The sequence below is a fragment of the Macrosteles quadrilineatus genome, unplaced genomic scaffold (assembly GCF_028750875.1).
Source record: "Macrosteles quadrilineatus isolate MER2022 unplaced genomic scaffold, UCM_ALF_1.0 Scaffold_8__2_contigs__length_117827958, whole genome shotgun sequence".
In the NCBI taxonomy this organism is placed as follows: Eukaryota; Metazoa; Arthropoda; class Insecta; order Hemiptera; family Cicadellidae; genus Macrosteles; species Macrosteles quadrilineatus.
The window spans coordinates 63,781,150-63,804,236 of NW_026542601.1; the positions used below are offsets into that span (position 1 = coordinate 63,781,150).

Consider the following 23,087-nt stretch of genomic DNA (forward strand, 5'->3'; position numbering starts at 1 on the left):
CATGAGCATTTACCATTGATTTCCATGACTCACGAACTTTACACGCAAATTATAATATAATATACATACACAAATAATACTGCCTGGACATGTTATTTTGCAGAAAATACTGAAATATGTAATAACAGATAACAATGGAGTACAATAGGTACAACAATAAACTAAAACAAACCGAAAACTCATAAAATAATACAACTGTAATAAATTGAATTGTCGAACATCTTTGAAAAATCCTGAAAAATGATACAACAGTCCGGGTTACAGCTGACTAGAGCATTGAATGGTCCCCTCAAATCCATCCATAATTGGAAATTTCCATGACTTTCCATGACTTCTTGCCTATTTCCCTGACTTTCCATGACCAAAATTTTTTTCCATGACTTTCCATGACTATCCCTGACTTTCCAGAATGTGGACACCCTGCATTAAAAAAAAAATTATTTAAACGTCAACCAATCCTAAATCTAAAACAAGCACGTACGGACAAACTTTTATTTTTGTCAGAGGATTTAAAATTTTTTTTATCATGGGGTATTTGGCCACAAGAAATCGATTGGAGTAGGTTGATTTGGAGTAGGCTGGGAAAAATCCAGTTTCCGCCCTACTGCCCTGTGAAGCACCGATATAATGTGCACCTTTGCTGCAGTTAATACAACAGCTGATACAGATAATTTTTATGGCGAGCTATGTATTTATAAAGGTGTATTAAAAAGTTTTCTTTGTATCATTTAAAATTTGTTCACATTGATTAATGTAGGTACATAATATATATCTTTAATTTTGCTAAATAACTTATCTAATCAATTTAATGTTTAATTCAATACGAGCAAAGCTTGGTCTCCTGGTACTTTAATTTTAAACAGTATGACTTTAATTGGATTTCTGTAAATATTACATTACTTGCAACAGAGCCCGTTGTGGTTAAATACAACGGTCTCTAGTAAAATAATGGTTGTGAAATCCATACACCACTTTACTCACTAATATTAATGGTACAGATTAAGCACATAACATTAGAATCGCATACTTAACACAAGGAACTCACTTTAAACACAAAATATACAAATTGTGAACAACAACATTTAATCAAAGAAAAATCAATTAAATAACAATATAACAATAAGCTGTTAAATTATTAACACATGTATCGTATATTTAGATTATGCATACTGGTAAACCAATTATTGCCATCTATAAAAATTATTAGTTTTTTTCTTTTCCGAGTCGGGTTAAAGGTCTTCTACCCAACCGATTTTCATAATTTTGGCCTTAAACTAAAGGTATGCAAGCAAATATTTGTCATCAAGCATCATTGTTAATTTATCTAATGTATTACTCAACGAAAAAATATAAATTGGATTTTTTTGATTTTTTACTTCAATTAAACTAGATTTAGGCCTATTCCAGCAGTTATAATTACATTACCCTATATGTTTGGTCTAAAAACCTTTAGTGAAATACCAGCTTTTATTTGAGCTATTGATTATTGAGATTCCGATCTTAATAACCCTACCTAAAGCACACTGCTGAATCACGAATAAACAATAATTATAATCGTTTTAGTACTTATCTTCAATCAATGATACGTAACTCAAATTTTATTTGAGTAATTTTATATTTCTTCGTCTTAAAATACTTCAAAAGCTTTCACTTGAGATATTGATAGTTTTAGGCCCGGTTTCCCCAAAATGGTGTAAACTTCGTTTATAATAAACTAGCTTATTTTTAAACTCCGTTTAAAATGTGTGTTCGGTTTATCCGACATTTTACTGGCTTCGTTTAAGATAAACGGCAATTTGAGCGGTTGGCAATCCTGAATGTGTATTTGTAAAGAATCTTTGGTGGACTTAGGGCTAGTGTTTCTTACAACGCTCGCTACGCTACGCTACAACTCGGTAGAGCAGACGAGCAAACCAGCAAAGTGCGAATGCTGCTAGAAGAATAACATCACTGTTTAAGGTTATGTTATGTTATAAAGTTGATTTTTCTTTTACAACAAGAAGAATTCTGTCCCTTATTTTAGTAGGCCCTCTTGTTCTTGGTATCAAAGTGTTATAATCTTCATATTAAACTTCTTTGAAAATGTCAATTAACTCTTCCATTTGAGTTAAGGCAATTACTGCAATTAATAGTAGCCGAACTTGCAAAAAAATAAATGTACAAATAAAAAGAACTTAAATAAATTAAAATATAAATAAAACTTAACTTAATTATAGGCCTTTACAATATAAGCTAGCCCTAAGCCAAGACAATTTTCGTCCAAATAAATTTGTTGATGCTTCAATTATTAACCTACCTATTGTTTTGGAATTATTTGAGGTTATGTTACTGTTGTATTTTACTAATTTGAACTCAGTTTATTTTATCTCCAGTAGTTAAACCAAGTCGAGAGGTGGTTTAGTTTGAACTTAGATTAATACCTAGTTTAAATTTGGAGAAACACAAATCAAAGTTAAACTAAGTTTAAATCACCGTTTAATTTAAAACTAAGTTTAAATGAGTTGGGGAAACCGGGCCTTAATCAGTTAAGTTAAAGATATACTTTATGGCTCAATCAGAAAACATAAATTTAATTATATCTTGGATATGGAATTTAGTTTTAGATGTATTTACTCAATTCTAATTACGTTATTCTATTTGTTTTGACCTAAGAACCTTCAGTGAAATACCAGCTTCCATTTGAATTATTGATTATTAAGATCGGACGTACCTAAACCACACTGCTAAATCACGAACAACCCAAATTTTAAAAAAATTGAGTTATTTATCATGTAACAGTCTTGCTTGCAACCTCAACAGCAACTGTCAGAATTGACAGGTTTCACCTAGTAAATCTTTAAAAAATCAAACTTTCATAATTATTTGCAAATCCACTCGAATTATGCTTTCCAATGACCTATTAATTAATAAAATCAGTTCAGTAGAACTGTAGATTTAATTGTACAAAGTTTAACAACAAAATCTTTAGTTCAGTATTTTCTCACCATTATAAATTTGGAGGTTGCTTAACGTTTTTGAAAATAACTTTGAAATGGTGAGGAAATTGACCAAAGTGGAAGGTGATATTCTGATAGAGAATAAAATTTCCTACAAATTACTATTATGTGTTTTTGGAAAATACTCAATAAAGGCAGCCTAAAGTTGGCTACAAATATAAACTTGGAAATATAATCTTGAAAAAAGGCGTTTTAAATGTAATATTGTTTATTTTTATTGTTTTACCTCAAATATGTAATAAAATCTAACTTTCATAATTATTTGCAAATCTACACAAATTAAGCTTTCCAACGACCCATTAAGTTACAAAATCGGTCCAGTAGAAGTCTAGATTTAGTTGTACAAAGTTTAAAAAAAATATATCTAATTCAGTATTTTCTCACTACTATAAATTTGGAGATCACTTAGATTATTGCCAATAACTTTTAAAAGGAGGGGAAATCGACCAAAGTGGATGTGATATTCTGAAAAAGAATAAAATTTACTACAAATAACTACTATGCATTTCTTGAAAATGCTTAATAAAGGCAGCCAAAAGCTGGCTACAAATAGAAACTTGAAAACAGAAACTTGAAAAAAGCAGTTTTTAATGTATTTTTGTTATTTTTACTTTTTTACCACAAAGATTTAATAAAATCACACTTTCATAAATATTTGCAAATCTACATGAGTTGGGCTTTCCAATGACCCATTAATTAACAAAATCGGTCCAGTAGAAGTAGGGATGGACGGGATTGAATTTTTAGTTCGGGACGGGACGGGACGGGATTTTTATTTCCTTCCCGATTTTCGAGACGGGACGGGATTTTTTCCTGTGCATAAAAAGAAAGTCTTGAGTATTGCAGTTACCAAAAAAAAAAAAACAAACAAAATCAATTTTTACCGTTTGTGGCACTATCTATAAAAACAAAAAATGGTTTGGTTACAACAATTTACAGGTACCTATTGAAACATGTGACTCGCGGTCAAAATAACATTCACGGTGCGATCGTTAAAATGACTTGCTGTCACGGCGTCATCATCAGTAGGACTCGCGGTCACGGGGTTATCGTCGGTATGACTCGCGGTCACGGGGTTATCGTCGGTATGACTCGCGGTCACAGCGTAATCGTCGGTATGACTCCGCGGTCACGGCGCGATCATCGTTATGACTCCGTGGTCACAGGGTGACCGTTGATATGACTCCACGGTCACGGCACGATCATCGGTATGACTCCGCGTTAACGGAGTGATCGTTGGTATGACTCCGCGGTCACGGGGTGATTGTCGGTATGACTCCGTGGTCACGGGGTGATCGTCGGTACGACTCCGTGGTCACGGGGTGATCATTGGTATGACTCCACGGTCACGGTGCGATCGTTGTTATGACTCCGTGGTCACAGCGTAATCGTCGGTATGACTCCGCAGTCACGGAATGATCGTCGGTATGACTCCACGGTCACGGTGTGATCATCGTTATGACTCCGCGGTCACAGCGTAGTCGTCGGTATGACTCCGCGGTCACGGGGTGATCGTCGGTATGACTCCGCGGTCACAGCGTAATCGTCGGTATGACTCCGCGGTCACGGCGCGATTGTCGTTATGACTCCGTGGTCACAGGGTGACCGTTGATTAGACTCCACGGTCACGGCATGATCATCGGTATGACTCCGCGGTAACGGAGTGATCGTTGGTATGACTCCGTGGTCACGGTGTGATCGTCGGTATGACTCCGTGGTCACGGGGTGATCATTGGTATGACTCCGCGGTCACGGGGTGATCGTCGTTATGACTCCGCGGTTACGGAATGATCGTCGGTATGACTCCGCTGTCACGGCGCGATCGTCGGTATGTCTCTGCGGTCACGGCGCGATCGTCGGTATGTCTCGCGGTATCGGCGGGATCGTCGGTATGACTCCGCGGTCACGGAATGATCGACAGTATGACTCCGCGGTCACGGAATGATCGTCGGTATTAATCTGCGGTCACGGAATGATCGTCGGTATGACTCTGCGGTCATGGAATGATCATTGGTATGACTCCCCTGTCACGTAATGATCGTCGGTATGACTCCGCGGTCACGGCACGATCATCGGTATGACTCCGCGGTAACGGAGTGATCGTTGGTATGACTCCGCGGTCACGGGGTGATTGTCGGTATGACTCCGTGGTCACGGGGTGATCGTCGGTACGACTCCGTGGTCACGGGGTGATCATTGGTATGACTCCACGGTCACGGTGCGATCGTCGTTATGACTCCGTGGTCACAGCGTAATCGTCGGTATGACTCCGCAGTCACGGAATGATCGTCGGTATGACTCCACGGTCACGGTGTGATCATCGTTATGACTCCGCGGTCACAGCGTAGTCGTCGGTATGACTCCGCGGTCACGGGGTGATCGTCGGTATGACTCCGCGGTCACAGCGTAATCGTCGGTATGACTCCGCGGTCACGGCGCGATCGTCGTTATGACTCCGTGGTCACAGGGTGACCGTTGATTAGACTCCACGGTCACGGCATGATCATCGGTATGACTCCGCGGTAACGGAGTGATCGTTGGTATGACTCCGTGGTCACGGTGTGATCGTCGGTATGACTCCGTGGTCACGGGGTGATCATTGGTATGACTCCGCGGTCACGGGGTGATCGTCGTTATGACTCCGCGGTTACGGAATGATTGTCGGTATGACTCCGCTGTCACGGCGCGATCGTCGGTATGTCTCTGCGGTCACGGCGCGATCGTCGGTATGTCTCGCGGTATCGGCGGGATCGTCGGTATGACTCCGCGGTCACGGAATGATCGACAGTATGACTCCGCGGTCACGGAATGATCGTCGGTATTAATCTGCGGTCACGGAATGATCGTCGGTATGACTCTGCGGTCATGGAATGATCATTGGTATGACTCCCCTGTCACGTAATGATCGTCGGTATGACTCCGCGGTCACGGCTCCATCGTCGGTATGTCTCTGCGGTCACGGCGCGATCGTCGGTATGACTCGCGGTATCGGCGGGATCGTCGGTATGACTCCGCTGTCACGGCGCGATCGTCGAAATGACTTCGCCTCCTCAAATCAAATCAAATCAAAAATTCTTTATTCATATTGCATATACATACATGAATAGTGTCAGACTATAACTAATTTGTATGCATTTTGATTTCGATTTACAGAAAAGTAGGAACCTCATAAAGTTTCATTTTTTTATTTTTTTCCTGCGTTCGCGGAACATCTCTCGCGATAGCGGCGTTATCGTCACTCGCGAAGCGGCAAAATCACCGACAATCAGACCAAATCCCGTCCCGAAAAATTCCCAAATCAAATGTAATCCCGTCCCGAAAATCGGGAATATTTTTTTCCCAAAAATTTCCCGAAATTTCGGGACCTGTCCATCCCTAAGTAGAAGTCTAGATTTAGTTGTACAAAGTTTAACAAAAATATCCCTAACTCAGTATTTTCTCATTACTATAAATTCGGAGGTTGCTTAGCTTTTTTGCAAATAACTTTTAAATAGTGAGGAAATCGACTAAAGTGGATGGTGATATTCTGAAAGAGAATAAAATTTCCTACCAATTGATACCATACACTTCTTGGAAACACTCAAAAAAGGCCGCAAAAAGTCTCACCCAAATAAAAAGTGTGAAAAACACCGTTTTCAATGTATTTCTTATGGAAAACATGTTTTTTTTTGCCATAAATCATAACAAACACAAACTTTTATAATTATTTGCAAATCTACACGAATTAAGCTTTCTAACTACCCAATAGTTATTAAATTTGGTCCAGTAGAACTCTAGATTTAGTTGTACAAAGATTTTCAAAACTGAAATATATATAGAACTAGCAGAGTACCCGTCCTTCGTACGGGGTTGGAATTTAAGTATAAAATGCTTATTGCAGTTATACAATGGTTATACCCAAGCTTTGCGTTTGCAATAAGGTAGGACACAGTTTGATAAAATTTGCTCTTTTAAATTTACAGTATTCTATAGTATTACACATCTGCCATAGCCATAATGTTCTACCACTTCACCTAAACAATAGAGAAATAGTTATTTGTGTAACTAGTGGTGAAAGTGGCACTTTGCTGCACACGAGAGCAATGTTTACGCACGAGCCGCAGGCGAGTGCGGAATGATCTCGAGTGCAGCAAAGGCCTTTTTCACTCGTGTTACACATTATATTTTTCCTACAGTCACTATAAAACATAAATAATTAGTCTTTCAAACACTATACAACACGTTTTTAGGTTCAGCTAGCAACACAATTACACAAATGGTGCCCTGGAGAAAGTAGTACCCGTGGTCCGTATCACTCCGCTATTTTTCCTCGGCAAGAAATGTGCTCCGTCTTTTGAGAATATAGTTCCGTTTGTTTTTGTAATTTGAAGTGGTTTCCGCGCCTAAAAAAAATGCTTTAAAGGTATTTTCTTGTTTATTAAGACCGTAGGAATGTTTTAAAAACGTTTAAAAGAAAAGTCCAGAAAGTTCAGAAATACCAAAACTATAAACACGAAATGACAGGTTAAATCGTAGTTATAATAGTCAATCAGCTGTTCATAGTATTATTATCTTTAAGTGTTGCCAACCTATTTCCAAGCGTACACGGATTACGTGCATAATAAAACCACGCTGTTTTGTGTTGTTTGGTTGGAATCCTGATGTGCGGCAAAGTATAAACCGTGCGGCAAAGTATAAACCGTACGGCAAAGTATAAATATGCAGCAATTAGCAGCTTTCTGTACTATAAACAGTACAGGGAAGCCAACTTTGTCGGGTGACTGTAGGAAAAATAAATTATCAACAATACGCAAAATATCACAAATTATTCATGAAATGAAAAACATAAACATAACTGTAAACAATCCTACTTTGACAGTTCTCATTGCTAATCACAGTTTTTTGTTGCTGCTTAGTTCAAATTAGCTGTTTTCATAAATGCAAAAAAAATATAGTGCTGCACCCTGTTGGTAAATCTTATAACTTTTTAATGCTTTTCCATATCATAGAACCAACTTTTTTAGTTGAAACAGCTGACTAAATTCTTTAATTCCCTTTAAATATGAATACTCATAAGGTTAACATGGGGAATTAAAGAGCCACTGGGGCGGAGCCCGAAAGGATTTTTGAGATAAGAATATGCCTATATGTTAATCGGGAATGTAAGCTATCATCATGCCAAATTTCAGCCCAATCCGTCCAGTGGTTTATGCGTGATTGAACTTCAAACACACAAACAACTAAACAAACAAACAAACACACAAACTTTCACATTAATAATATTAGTAAAATCGATTTTTTTATCAGTTCTTATGACAGTACATATCTGTCTTGAATTTTTCAAGATCCGGATGCGGTACCAACATTTTCTTGGATCCGCCCATCACTAATTAGTATTGAAGTTTATTTTTTAAAAATGGAACCTATAGATAGAATAAAGATATTTACCTATCCAGATCTTCTTTGAAAGTTGTTATGGTTTTGTTGTAATTTTTCCCAAGGAAGCTGTGAAGAAAAGTGTTGTTCAACAAGGCCTCACCTCTAGGAGAGTCGAAAAACAACTGAAAATAATTTAAATCTGCTATTAAACGTTTGTAATTTTATATGTAACATATCAATTCATAGCTCTTTCAGTACTATGAACTAATAAATTTAAACATGAAAGTCATTGGTGATCAGTGGGATTTGAACAATGGCCTTCAGGCAAGAAACCCTGCACTCCAACCATTAGACCAGTCACACCCACTCTTGCTACCTATGTAAAAAAATATCAAACCGTAAATTTATACTTTTTTACATCCATGAGGTTTTTGACTCTATGAACTATAATTATATTTTTAGTTTGTAGTTCATAAAATAGCACTAGTATATTAAAATGTTCTTCAATAACGAACAAAAATAATATTTGATATTTACATAGATCAAATTATCATCCCAACACCAGAAGGTAAAGTACACAGCAATCTACAAACCCTCAAAAAGAAGAAAACCAAAAACTAATGTCAAAACTCACCATTTAATCAGTTCCTGAAACAGTTAGAAATTCTTTGAGAAAGTTTCGTATATTTTTTCTTGCATGTTCAGGGCTAGAGTCTTCATGAAAGGGACTAAACCCATTTTTAAAATTGTAAGTCAAAGGTAGTTTTGAAATTAACTTAAATTAAATTAAATATATATATATATATATATAAAATATGTTTTAGGATGCAGTTAACACAAATTATTCGGCTGTTTAAGTAAACAAAATCTTTTTTTCATAAGAAATACATTTGGATTTTGATGGTCAGTGGGACAAAGCCCAAGGACTTTTATTACAGGAACTTGTGAAAGGGGGCGTATACACAAAAAATACTTAATTTTGACACATTGTTTGTGAAAATCCGTCAATTATTAACAGAAAAGGAGTGTTTTGTATTTAAATCGCTTTCTCGTATTATATATAAGGATACTAGCAAACAATATGTTATTTTATTTAAGTAAAAAGTTCTTCATTTTACTTTATTTATTTAAATTTGTTTAAAAACGCTACTAGTCTTAATTTCCTGGCAGTAAAACTAGTCCCTGAACAAAATTTAGCATCCACGACTTTTAAATTAACTGCATTTGATTCTTAAATTTCATCACAAAAACTGTTAAAACACTAAATCAGATAACTCTTTGTACTGACATGATTATGTAACAAAATGTAATTTACTTTTGAAGAATGAGTTCTATTTAGTTAGGTACTGATTGCACCAGTGTCTAGAGCTCAGAATCGATTTTAGGCAGGAACTGGTTCAAGTAAGAATGAATGGCACATCACTCAGCAAATAAATTTCATTTTACATTTTCCATTTGTTTCACAGTGGTATCTACAGTATGCTAAATTATTCAGCAATTAAGAGTAAAAATTGAAAAAAAGTCTATTTGCATACATAGATGATAACCAAAAGACTAACCTTAATTATTGCCAACTGTGCAGTGTTGTTGTACAGCAATGTCTTCAGTTGGGGTAGAGTGAAGTTTGCAAGGTTGTTACTGAAATCATGAGCTTCTTTGACGATTGCAAATGCTGAGTTCAACTTTTCCATAATCCTCTTGGTAACCACTGTTTCAGGTGTGTACAAAATTTTTCCTCTGAAATTGTACATGTGTTAATACAGGAGACATATAGAGTGAGATAAATTTGTAACACATTTGCAGGGTAGATGGTCTTTTTGTAAAGGGTACATCAAATAATTGTATGTCATAATTGCAGTTGTATAGTTGTATGTAATTGTTGTTGTGTGTTATACGGTATGTAATGAAAGTTGTAAATGTTTTTTTCAATACTATATAGCTCCTTTTTTTTAATTGTCTCGTCATTCAATCAACTATTACAAAAGATAACAAAACATCATGGGTGTAACATCAATAAACAAACCGATCGCCTATAACCTATAGGCGCCTATAAAATGGTACCTATCTTGACAAATTATTTGCAGTGGCCTATATTACGGACCGTGGCCCACTGGGTTGGTAACATTATTGAAAATAACACGACATTTTGGCTGTAAAAAAAATAGCACAATGAGTAAATAGTATTTAAGCAGCTACTGTCATGACAGGAAGGTCATATTCCTTTAAAACTAGATTACATCATCCTTTATAAGATATGTTGATTTAAAATGCATGTAAACGTCAATATTTACGTAACAGCCAATTTACAGTATTTTTTGCTTTTTGGAAATGCCTCAATACTACGTTATTTACATTATTTGCTGCCAATGAAGCCGCACGACCATATAAACGAGGAGGCCCCAGTTCAAGAATAAAAGCCAACTTCACTTCAAGTATATTCTACTACACCTAACATTCCGTAGAGAGATTATATTGACAACTTTATGTAGGTAATTGATAAGGCTGCTCGAGACAACTAACTGACATCCCCCATGTCATTGAATTCTAGCGTTAACAGTAACCCCACAACCAATTTCTCAAAACTATGATAGAGGGTTGTTCATTGGCACAGAAGTACGATATGAACTGACCGGACGTGACGAAGGAAAAATCAAATTTACACTATAACGGATATACCTCCCTTTAAAGTTAGAGCGTGTCTTCCCAACAAACAGATATTTTTTTTTTAATAAAATCATAAATTAATCTGCATTACACTGATGAAATCAAGGAAGTATTTAAATACAAAAGATCCATCAATACAATTTTAATACTATTTAAAGGTTCTTCCAAAGGAAGAGATACCAGATAACAAACTAATAATAACTCCGATGACGTACGGTATGGGAAATATTTTATTCGTTGAAGTATCAACCATTTTTGGTAACTAACGCAATTAATATCATTATTGTTTTTACACTTACTACTCTTTAAACAAAAAACAATGCTAAATGCTCAAAATATGTATAATTTCACTCAATTTATCGCGGTTAGATGAATTAGCGTAAGCCTTGAAAGTAACCGTCAATTTCGACGGGTTTCACCTAGTATAAATTATTTAGAAAGACAATTTTACAATAAGAAATAGGCTACTATAATAACTTTCCATTGATTTTCAGAACAAAACTCTAAACAGAGGAGAGGCCAAGACTTTATCTACGAATAAATAAATCAAATGGAAACGGAAATTCAACACATTCATGATATTTCCTAGAAATTGTAATTTATTAGATGTTCCCTTCCAAAGCAGTTTTTCTCTTCAAATTCATTTGATTTACACTGACCTTATGTATGGTTTGATCATGCGCCACAACGCCCGCATGGGTGGGGAGGATTCTATCTGTTGGAACAGCCAGTTGCAAGCCGGTGTTGTGGTGTTGTCGTACTCGTATTGCTGCTGGGTCATTGTTGAGTCACGCAGCTGTTCGCGCAAGTCGTCAAACCTTAAGACAAATTACAACCCTTAACTTTACTCTTACTCAAATGGCCATTTATTTCATAACCATGGTGGGCTCAAAAATTTCCCTCAGAGTCACTGCAGGTAGGATCATCCTATAACCCCAAGTAAATTTATTTCCAAGTGCTTATCAACCAATAACCAATAAATATGAGCCCAAGTGATCATAACACCAAGATATTTTTAATACAACCTCTCACAACCCCAAGTCATCGAAAAGCCAATGAAAATGTGATCATTAAACAAAACTAAGTTCTCACAAAACCAAGTCAATTTATTTCCAAGTAATGGGTGGTCCATAATAACCAAAACATTTTGTTTGGCGACAGCTCAGATATCATATTTTACTTTAAAAGAAACATTAATGTTTTAAAACTATAAACCGATTAGGCATATCACGACAGTAGGTTGAATATATTAATTGGTTATTAATATTTGCTCATCATTGGCTTAGGTTACTTCATCTTTCAACCTCTCCTTAGGACGTCCAGAGGCCTTTTTCTATCCTTTTATATCTGGTTTATTGTATTTTATTCCTCCTTATAAAGTTAAATGAATTATTATTATTAATCACTTCTACAAACAAAATGTGAACCTTATACATAATGTGCCAATAAATATCATTAATTAATTTTTTTTTTGGAGAACTATGTTTTAAATGCAATTACCAATAAAGAACAAGATAATAACAATCTAGAAAAAGTGGGTTATCACATTTAGTCACGCAAGCTGAATTTTTAAGATGAACCACTTGTAAAGTAGTTGAAACACTTAATTGTCATCACCGTTGTCTACAAGCAATACTGCTCAGTTTAAAGCATTATCTCAAACTCAAACATCAAGTGGGTAGGATTGAGAAAAGTTAAAAGAGCAAATCTTTAACAAAATTGCACATGCATAATCAGAATCTTGACATGTCTGAATCAATATGTGTTTCAAGTATCAGCAGTAAAATCAAATCAATGCTACCTGATGCTTTCACAAACGCTACAAATGCAGGCCTGTAACAATATATCTATAGGTACTGATAGAGTTGGATATTGGATGTTGCATTAAATGTTTTAAAGCTCAAAAATGATTTTTCAAGTGATCATTAATGAGAAGTAAATAATTATGTGTAAGTAACCACAGAGAAGGAAGGTAGAGAGGAATCATTCAATGGTGCACTTAAGTGGTGTGCAGCATTAGTCGCTGGTGTCTAAGGCATTGTCCAATACACGCTTCTCCTAACCCTTCTCACACTCCTTTCCCCCCCCCTGCCATCACGCGCTACAACATTCATGCTGGAGGATGACCATCTACTCTATCCTATGCAATGGGAACTTCCAAACAGTGCTCGCCACTTGGGCTCTTCTTCACTCATCACAATCATATTGCCCTAACGTGCACGTACGTTTTCTCTGTACCTTTCTTCTCTGTTAAAGTAACTGAAAATAGCGTTGATTTAGAAGTTTAGTAGCAGATTCAGTATTATGACACAACGTGACCTGTTCACGAGCCTTGCCTAAAATAATATATTTCTTTGTGACAATAGCACACAGTATAGCTTTTTACATCAAACAACAAAAAACTCACTGGGTAGGTTTACTAGCGGCACTGAGCAGTTGGTTTATATTCACTGGGTAGGTTTACTAGCGGCACTGAGCAGTTGGCCTATACTCACTGGGTAGGTTTACTAGCCGCACTGAGCAGTTGGTCTATACTCACTGAGTAGGTTTACTAGCGGCACTGAGCAGTTGGTCTATACTCACTGGGTAGGTTTACTAGCGGCACTGAGCAGTTGGCCTATACTCACTGGGTAGGTTTACTAGCCGCACTGAGCAGTTGGCCTATACTCACTGGGTAGGTTTACTAGCGGCACTGAGCAGTTGGCCTATACTCACTGGGTAGGTTTACTAGCGGCACTGATCAGTTGGCCTATACTCACTGGGAAGGTTTACTAGCCGCACTGAGCAGTTGGCCTATACTCACTGGGTAGGTTTACTAGTGGCACTGAGCAGTTGGTCTATACTCACTGGGTAGGTTTACTAGCGGCACTGAGCAGTTGGCCTATAAGGTCGCCTGAATGGTTTCCACAGAAGAATCTGTTGAACATGACAATTGCTTGGTCCGTCTGTGAAATGTTTGCTGCAGTCATCTGACTACTTAGTTCTGTGAACTCCATACTCAACGCTGACATCTCCCTAGATACACCAATAAATCGTAATTAGAACCATTTTAAAGCAAATATTCATTAAAACCCCCTTTATTAAATTATATTACAAGAATGAATGATGTCACATTTCATTTATTACACTGTATATACAAATGGAAATTAAATAAAAGTACATCAGGTTGGTAAAATAATTAAATACATTTTCAGTACAGCGATGAAAATCCGATGCTCAGTCATCCGAAACGTTGGTTGACTGACGTTGGTTACCTGAAAGGCTAATCACCGCAAGAAATGCGTATGGGTGTTGCCCCAATCATGAGAGTTTATGACTTGAGTCACCAAGACAGTAAATCTCATGGATGTTGCTACAACCGCAAAAGACAATTGAAGTCAATAAAAATTACATATAACCAAGTAAAAAAGTTTTAATTTTATAAATCAAAGTAAAAATATTGTATTTTATTTTTACCCTCAATTACCAGCCAGGATACCAAAAATTCTGTTATCCAAAAAACCCCCAATCTAACACTTTTTTGGATAATCAACTCTCTAATGTACTTATAAAATATGAAAACAAAGATTAATTAGTTTATATGACATATAACTTTTTTTTAAATAAACATTTATCGATTTATTACTTTGTAACAGTTTCACGTATTTTGTGGTAAAATCTTTTATCATAAAATATAAAGGCGAAATATGAAGGCAATAAAATATTTTTTGCCCTACAGTAGACTCCCTCTTATCCGGACTCCTAGGGACCGAGGCTAGTCCTGATTACGGGTTTTCCGGTTAACCCGACATCCCTAAAGACTCATTAAAACGGACCATTTAAATGCATACTGTATACAGTAGTTGACTTAAAATTAGGAGAGCATTGTATTTAGACACGTGATCACTAATCTCAAATCATTCCCACGAGAGCAGTCGTTTCAGTACCGCCCACTTCCTGCCGATCTAGTCCGGTTAAACCGATGTGCTGATAAAAATTGTCCGGTTAAAGAGATCTCATTTCCTCCAAGTGTAGTCCGGTTAAACCGATGTCCCGTTAAAAGGTATCTGGATAAGGGGAGTCTACTGTACCATAAAATAGCACTTCATTGTCTTAAGACTAAAAATTGTTACAATTTAAAGTCCTTTAAGTTTCTGACTTTATACATTATGCGCATTTCCACTTGCCATATTTATCCACTTCCTCAGTATGCTACATGATGATAAAAGTCTGCTACTCACCGAACAGCTTGAGTGTAGTTTTCTACAGCGATGAATTCTCGCAACACTTGGGTTGAGATATTTCTTAGCTCCAACCAATCGCTCCAGGATAAATTTCCGTTAAGATTACTTTCTACATATTTAACAATCTGAAAATATGTGCCTTGATTAATTGACCCTAAATTAATGATCATCACTCTCTTAAGATTTAACAACAAGGTTAGTAGTAGGGGGTGTGTGAGTACCCTAGTATAGGTAAGGCATTTTTATATACTCAGAAGTTTGGGCGAGTACATAAGACTATTGAAGACAGTTGAGTAGAGTAGGGAGTAAAAATATTTGATAAACTCAGACTTTTTTAAAGTTTTATTAATTCTCTCTTCCCTTTATTACAAAGAGATGATAATAAAAACTGTTATTTAAGTATAGTATTTAAAAATATGTAAGTGATAGATTAGAACTTGTAAGCTGGTCAAGTAAGGCATGACCAAGAATCACTACTACTCGACTCGATACTCGAGTGGCTGTTTCAAAATTCAACTAAACTAGACTTCTAAAGTTACTAGTCTAGTCGCCCATCGTGTGTTGGTACTTAGTATTGATTTAAAGTTTGATAAACAGCTCCCAAAATATCAATAGTTTAGAAATAGCAATTCTATTATAAGTTAGAGAATATTCTCAAAACAAAGTAAAACCAATTAAGCAACTTAGGCTCAAACAAGTTTAAAACAATTATTGTTACTATTTTGTTATAGTGACACACCGGGGGTTTTCTGTTATAACCAACAGTCATTATGGTCTTTATGGTCATTATGTAACTTATCTTGTTATTTTTTTTATCTATTCATTCTGCTCATGTGCTTAAAAACACGTATATTTTGTAAATGGTGTATCCGTTGATATGGATAAATAATTAAATAAATATCCACAACACCAGGATGGATAAGGTAATTTTTCATTTAAAATTTTTGGTTGCTTAAAACCTAACTTGATGTGGTCAGTATAACAGAAGAATACCGAATTGTTTATTTTATAATTTATCATTTTTAAGTTAGAATCAAAGCTAATCAAAGATTTCTAATATTGAGTACCTACTTATTGATGCAGTTTTACCTCATCATAGACTCCTGATGCAGTGAGAGATTGCCTGAAGATGGAGTATAAAGCTTCTGCTTGTCCTGTTGGCAATTTACACAGCTGATCAAAAACAGCAGACGGCACATTTGCAACTAATTTCAGCTGACTTTCGCAAAGCAGCTGAGAAACATTACTTTGTAGAAGACCCACAAGGCCCTGCAATTAGAAAAATATTTTTGCTATACATGTATCTGGTTAATTTTATTGTGTATTTAAAAGATACAACCCAACGTACAATTCCTGTATTTTCCTGCCGATACCATAAGAATTAAAGAATTACCATAAGATATTTCTCACCACTTAACTTAAACTAAACTTGTATGTAGATTCTATAAGCTATTACTTGTGTTGTACTGCATTGAAATTCTCCTTCAGATTAGCAACAAACTTATGATGGATATTAAAGGGAAATAAAACATCCACATTTTAAACCAAATTCCAATATTATTTTTGGAAATTTACGCCGCCGAACAAAAAACCTGTATAATGCCCGCAGATTACGTATTTACAGTTGCGTAGACACCCTGAGTTTTGAACTAGTCTTATCCGGCATTAAAAAACAGCATCTTACATCTAAGATCTACTTTCTACAATATTACTTGGTCATTGTTTGCCCACATAATACGCAACCAATTATGATCAAAACTCAAAAGTAAACTGTTTTGGAAATTAGAAATTAAAAGATTTTACTATTTTGGAGGATTTTACTCAAACTAACCAGGGTTAAATTTTGAGGAGCAAAGTCAGCTCCAAGAAGGGAATCCACAGAGTCTTCAGGCAGGGATATGTTTTGTCGATATATTTCTCTCTTCACCCAACCAGTGTTATTGAGAAGTTCTGGAATTCTTACTCTGCCTGGAAATAATAAATGTTCTGTAATAAGAACAGTAAATCCTCTTTTAATTTGCCTCAGGATAATAGTTTATTGGGTTAAAGACCTCTAACTAAACACTGTTCAAATATTTTTTGTCCCGTCCTTATTTTACATTTTTTAAATGTTCTCAATATCAATAATTAAAAATGCAGAATACTTCTACAACCCAGATTATATTGGAATAATACCAATAATATTAATAATAATGGTAATGATAACAAATGACTCAACGTATTACGTCATTTTACAACCATCAATAAAAATAAAAATTCATTGTAAAATTATTTAGATCCATAGATCACACAATATGTAAATATTATAACGTAATTTCTGTAAAAAAAAGTAAAATACCGAGAATCGATGGAATATTTTGTTTTCGATTGATAAGTTGCTGTACAAAAATGTTTATGCGGTCACATTTCTAAAATCATGAATATGAACTGCAGTCTTGAGGACATCATCACTGTCTTCTGCGACATGAATTTTCTGCAAAGCTATCATCATTACTGCCTGTAATCGCAGCAAAATCATTTACCTACACTCCCCTTGATCACAAAGACATCGCAATCATGCTATAGGAACAAAGCAGGGCCTAATAACAAATAAACCAAAACAGATATTTTTCATATATTATTTGTTTAGGTTTTTGCTAAAAACCATTGAAACAGACAACAGACTTTAAACACCGGCCCATCCCTACTCAGGGAAGGAAATTAAATGACATAACGATAAGAATTTGCAAATTAATAAAAGATATTTATACTATTCTACTCCTCAACAGTTTGATGTGGTACCTGTAGGCTGCACTCTGCGAGAAGCGACATTTTGCACCAAGTTAGATAACCTGTCCAGGTCTTTCACCACATTAATGGCTACTTCCTGGTCCACCCTGCTCTCAAACAGCTGTGCGTACTCGTCAACCAACTGTGGCAACCTGCAGTCAATGGAATACCTTAGACAGATCCAATATGCTGATATTTATCCATTCTACCAAGATGCTCATGAAAACATTTTAGAATATTACACTAGTGTGAAAAAAATGCTCAGTTAATTCTTTTAATGATATGAAGATTTAAATTGAAAAGATTGACAAGGGCTTTACCCGGTCATGGGGGGGGGGGGGGGGAGTCTGCCTGAGCACAACCTTCAGCAGTTTACTGGAGGGAATGTTACAGCTTGTTCAGGATTTAAAGGACCATAACATACTAATTTTAATCAAACACGGTTTTCTTTTCTAAAATCCGATTAATTATTTTGCTATTTTACAGTTATTTAATAGAAAAATAACACAAGTTACAATAACTTTTGAACCCTTATTTTTTCAGATATGGGGTTTGTACCATTTTGTTAAAAATTAAAAAAATACAACATATTGAATGTCTATCAAAATCGTTTGGGCCGTTTTTTGAAAAAATCTGATTTCTCCGTTATTTTATGGGTTGTTATAGGAAAATCACCATTCAAATTCAAATATATTTATTATGGAAATTACAACAGCTTGGCCTCACCAAGTTTTAAATACCCCCGCCGCAGCAAACCTGCAGGCTAAGCAAATTTCCATTTGTCTGATTGGATTTACACTAAAATCTCTCCTTAAAAATATCACATTTATTCCCTATTTAAATAACATTAGTTTAACGAGTACTTAGGTTTGCTGCAACAGGGAGAGTAAAAAAGGTGTTTTTTTTGTAAAATTTTAATAGTTTAGTATGAAATGAATGCATTTTCCAAATTTGATCAAAATATGATCATAAACAAGCAAATTACAACAGTTTACTTATTCTCCATAAGAATAACATAGGAATTTTTAATTTACAGTTTTTTTTAAATTTTCTCTGTAACCATTAGGCGCATAATAACGCTTCAATATACTAAATTATTTGTTTCCAAAATGGTTTGGAAAAAAAAGTGCTAAATTTTAAGTTTTTAGGGTCAAAAATGGGAAAAACCAATTTTCACCCCATAAACCCCTGTTCCCATAGTCCGATCATGCTGGTTCGCGAACTCGTTCGAATAAACGTAGGTTTACACGTTTCTACCAAATTTCATCAAAATCGGAAGATTTTTGCTTGAGTTATCGCGCTAACGGACACATATATAAATATATATATATATGAATTTGAACGGATGGTGTTTTTGGTCTCTAGGGACCTCAAAAAGAAAATGTAAATCGGTCCCGGGTCCAGGTCTTACCATGAGTACTACAGTAATAGCTTATTTCCTACAGGGGAAATTCGCTAAAACTTGTCGGTGAGGTCCAATTGATGCATAAGGCTAACAAACAAATAGTTTACATTTTTTTTCTTTTTTTAGAACAAAGTTTTCTTAATATACTATATTTCTACGGCGGTTTGTGGCAGGCACTTTAACTTAAAACAAAGTAGTTGGCAGCACACTAAAAAATCTAAAATGTAATGACATAAGTATTGCTTTATAATCTACGGAATACTTTTTGGATTGCTCATATTTGGTCCTCTTTGTTTTTCATGGTTCATAGACCATGTTTGAACTGTTTGTTTGCACAGCAGACTGGCAAAAAAAGAAGAAAAAACCTGAAAACTGAAGTCGTTTGGTTTGAACGAACATAATCTCTCACTGTGAAATGCCCATGCATGCATGCATTCTCACAAAGCAGAGAAAAATTAATAATAATAACAATTATATTAATATTCAAAATTTAAAAAAAATTAACCCTCCAACTGGCAGCGCAACTAGAATAGTCGTGTTTTGCAAGGTTTTTGTTAACTCCAATAAGACCTGTCTTGTTTGTTTCACAATATCAGCAGTACTGCACTAGGAAATTTTGATTTCAAAAACTTGTTAACATAAGCGTTGATCTGAAATGCACTCATTATAAAGATGTTCAGTGCTTTCATTACATTTTTTAACACGACTGCTAGCCGAAATTACCTTGATCGTATGCCTTCAATAAGAAGAGCACTTCAATAACAAAACTGTTTCACTAATCACATTGAGGCACTTCTTATCGAATGCATGTTCTACTGAACATGTAGTACTGCCTTTTGTATAAGTTATGGAGCTTCTGTAAACCCAACTAAAATACAACTGGTTTTGGAACGAGTCCCACAGCCTCCATCGACTCACCTGGCACTTCGCAGATTAGAGGCGTCAATTTGAGCATCCTCATCTGACTTGTAGCAGGTGTTGTTAAAGGAACATAAGAAACTCTGCAGGAAAGGTAGCTGACCAACCGACGGCATCGCTTTTGGTGTGAAATGGCCTACAAAAATCAACCAGAACTCAACAATGTAAGGAAGGTGTACGTCAATAATTTGTTTGTTATTCCCAGTTTCAAGAATGAATGACTAATTAAATTGGTTTACCTTATGGTTGCCAAGTTCCTGAAGATTGTATATTTCTGTGCTCGATGTACATTTCGCCCCAAGTGTGGCATCTTCAGGAGCAAAGTTTATCACATCACTTAAAACACAAACACTATTTTACCATGAACATTATCGGTACGTGGACGATTTACGGCGCGGTTGTAGGAATCCGAGCGCGAGAGCATGTGCGAGGAACGGAGGCACTAAATGTATCACTATCTGACTGACTGGTTATTGACCCTAAACTGTTATAGCATCATAAACTCACCCCATCCCCTGACCTACCAAACATACTTCAAGCCAGTAAGCCAGTCAGTTAGATAGTGACAGACACATGTAGTGCCTCCGGTCCACGCTTGTGCTCTCACGCTCGGATTCCTACAACCACGCCGTAAATCGTCCACGTACCGATAATGTTCATAGTAAAATAGTGTTTGTGTTTTAAGTGATGTGATAAACTTTGCTCTTGAAGATGCCACACTTGTGGCATAATGTACATCGAACATAGAAATCTACAATCTTCAAGAACCTGGCAATTATATTGTAAACCAATTTAATTTGTGTATTTTGAGTAAAAAATACTTATTAGATACTGTGTTCAGTTCTGTCCGTAGGGTAGAGTGAGTGTAGCGGCCACTTTAGAGCTAAGAAATGGAATATGGATTTTGGTTGGCGCTGGGGTCATGTGTGACAGAGTCACAAACAGTAAAAGGGTGCAAAATCACCCTTAAAATGTTAGCAGAGCGGAACCAAGTCAAACTGTCTTGGGTCCCTGGACATTCGGGGCATGAGGGGAACAAAAAAGCCGATGCATTGGCCGGGACGGGGGTGCGGAAGACCAACTGTCAGGACCAGAACCCTACTGTGGTACCCCCATAAGCTCAGGAGTAGCCAAAGTCCAAGACTGGGTCAAGGCTCAAAAGGCTTTGGCCTGGAGGAACTACCCAGGAATGAGGACGTCTAAAACACTAATTGACCCCACTGATAAGGGTTGGAAAGGCTTACTGAGCCTTAAGAAGGGGGACATTAGTCTACTAGTAGGAGTGTTAACAGGGCACGGTCCTATCAGGAAACATCTCAGGACCATAGGTAGGTAACAGACAGACCTCTGCAGGTTCTGCGAGAACGAGGTAGAAACCTCAGAACACTTATGGCTGGACTGTCCAGCGTTGGCCCAAAGAAGGCTTACATCTCTGGGGAGGTAATTTCTGGGACCAACAGAGATAAGGAAGCTGGGTGTCTTTCAGCTCCTGGGCTACTTGAGAAACCTAGGGCTGTCAGAATGATTCAAGGGGTGCTACAATAGGTCTCCAGGCCGAAGTAGCTAGGGGTAAGCTATTACCCCAACCCCACAAGGAAAAAAAAGGATTTTGGTTGAAGGCCAATAATAAAATAAAGTTCAGATATATGTGCCTAAAATATCTGTCTGATTACCCACACGGTAATTGATTAATTAAAAAACCTACAAATAAAGATACTCATAATAGCGACTAAAAGAATGCAGGGTTGCCACCATAGTGGGATGACAAAATTCATGCAGAATTCAAGGTTTTCATTGGTAGTTTGAAAAAATTCATAGTCAATGCGCTCATACAGGTTGCGGCAAAACGGCAGGTTACGATCTATTTTATGTAGCGCACTGAGAGTAGTTGGGGTTAGCCTTGTTGGAAAGCATACACCATAGATGAAGTGATCACCTGAGCATCGTGCGTTTGTTATCGAGTAAATTTAAAGAGTAATGATTCAGTCATTGCAACTCAGCGGCAGTTCTGTGCATTCTTTTTAATCTGTTCAATTTTGTTGATTAACCATACAGACAATCTCACCGGAACCTCTTCATGTCGACCTATTTCAAAGAATGCATGGAAATGCCGCTGAGTTGCAATGACTGAATCATTACTTTTTAAAACGACTTGATAACAAACGTTTGTTGCTCAGGTGACCACTGCTCTATGAATAGCCTGCAGATAATGGCATCGTATAGGCTTTCCGACGAGGTTACCCCACCACCGTCAGACGAACTGAGGATGAACAGTGCGCTGCAAAAAATAGATTTTTTTGTCGCACCCTGTATAATTTCAACACAACTGAGTTTTGCTGATTTAAAAAATTGATTTTTTTGTTTGTTAGCCTACTATTGATTAAAACTTTTATAGGCCTATATGAATCTAACTATTTCATAGTGATTTACAAGTATACATTCAAAACCAAGTTGAAAACAAAACAGGTCCAGCTTTTATAAATGACAAATTGGAGAAGAATCTAAAAATATATTAAGTGTAGGTTTAATTCAGTCTTTCCAATGGAATAAAACAAAAATCTCGCTCACCCGGCCAAAAAGACCTGTTTATGAATGTCATGAAATATATCCTGTATTCTGGTTTATTTTATTACACAATGTACTTATTGGTTTTATCACAGACTAAAGACACAATTAATGGTCTATTGTCTGTGGTTTTAACCACAAATCTAAAAACATCAGGCGTGAGAGCCGGAAATTCAGTTTTATTGTTTT

The 23,087-nt window shown here is 36.3% G+C and overlaps 1 protein-coding gene across 1 annotated transcript in view; it reads right to left on the reverse strand.

Annotated features, from left to right (window-relative positions):
• The window catches only part of LOC129000433 (ATP-binding cassette sub-family A member 7-like), a 126,879-nt gene that overhangs the window by 97,792 nt on the left and 6,000 nt on the right, over positions 1–23,087 (reverse strand). Inside the window, exons 4-12 of the mRNA XM_054427396.1 lie at positions 20,334–20,469; positions 18,023–18,162; positions 17,073–17,209; positions 16,331–16,510; positions 15,239–15,366; positions 13,866–14,033; positions 11,678–11,836; positions 9,914–10,091; positions 8,424–8,536 (exon numbers count right to left, since the gene is read on the reverse strand). Coding sequence (XP_054283371.1) covers positions 8,424–8,536; positions 9,914–10,091; positions 11,678–11,836; positions 13,866–14,033; positions 15,239–15,366; positions 16,331–16,510; positions 17,073–17,209; positions 18,023–18,162; positions 20,334–20,469 — 1,339 coding nt within the window. The remainder of the gene's footprint in view (positions 1–8,423; positions 8,537–9,913; positions 10,092–11,677; positions 11,837–13,865; positions 14,034–15,238; positions 15,367–16,330; positions 16,511–17,072; positions 17,210–18,022; positions 18,163–20,333; positions 20,470–23,087) is intronic.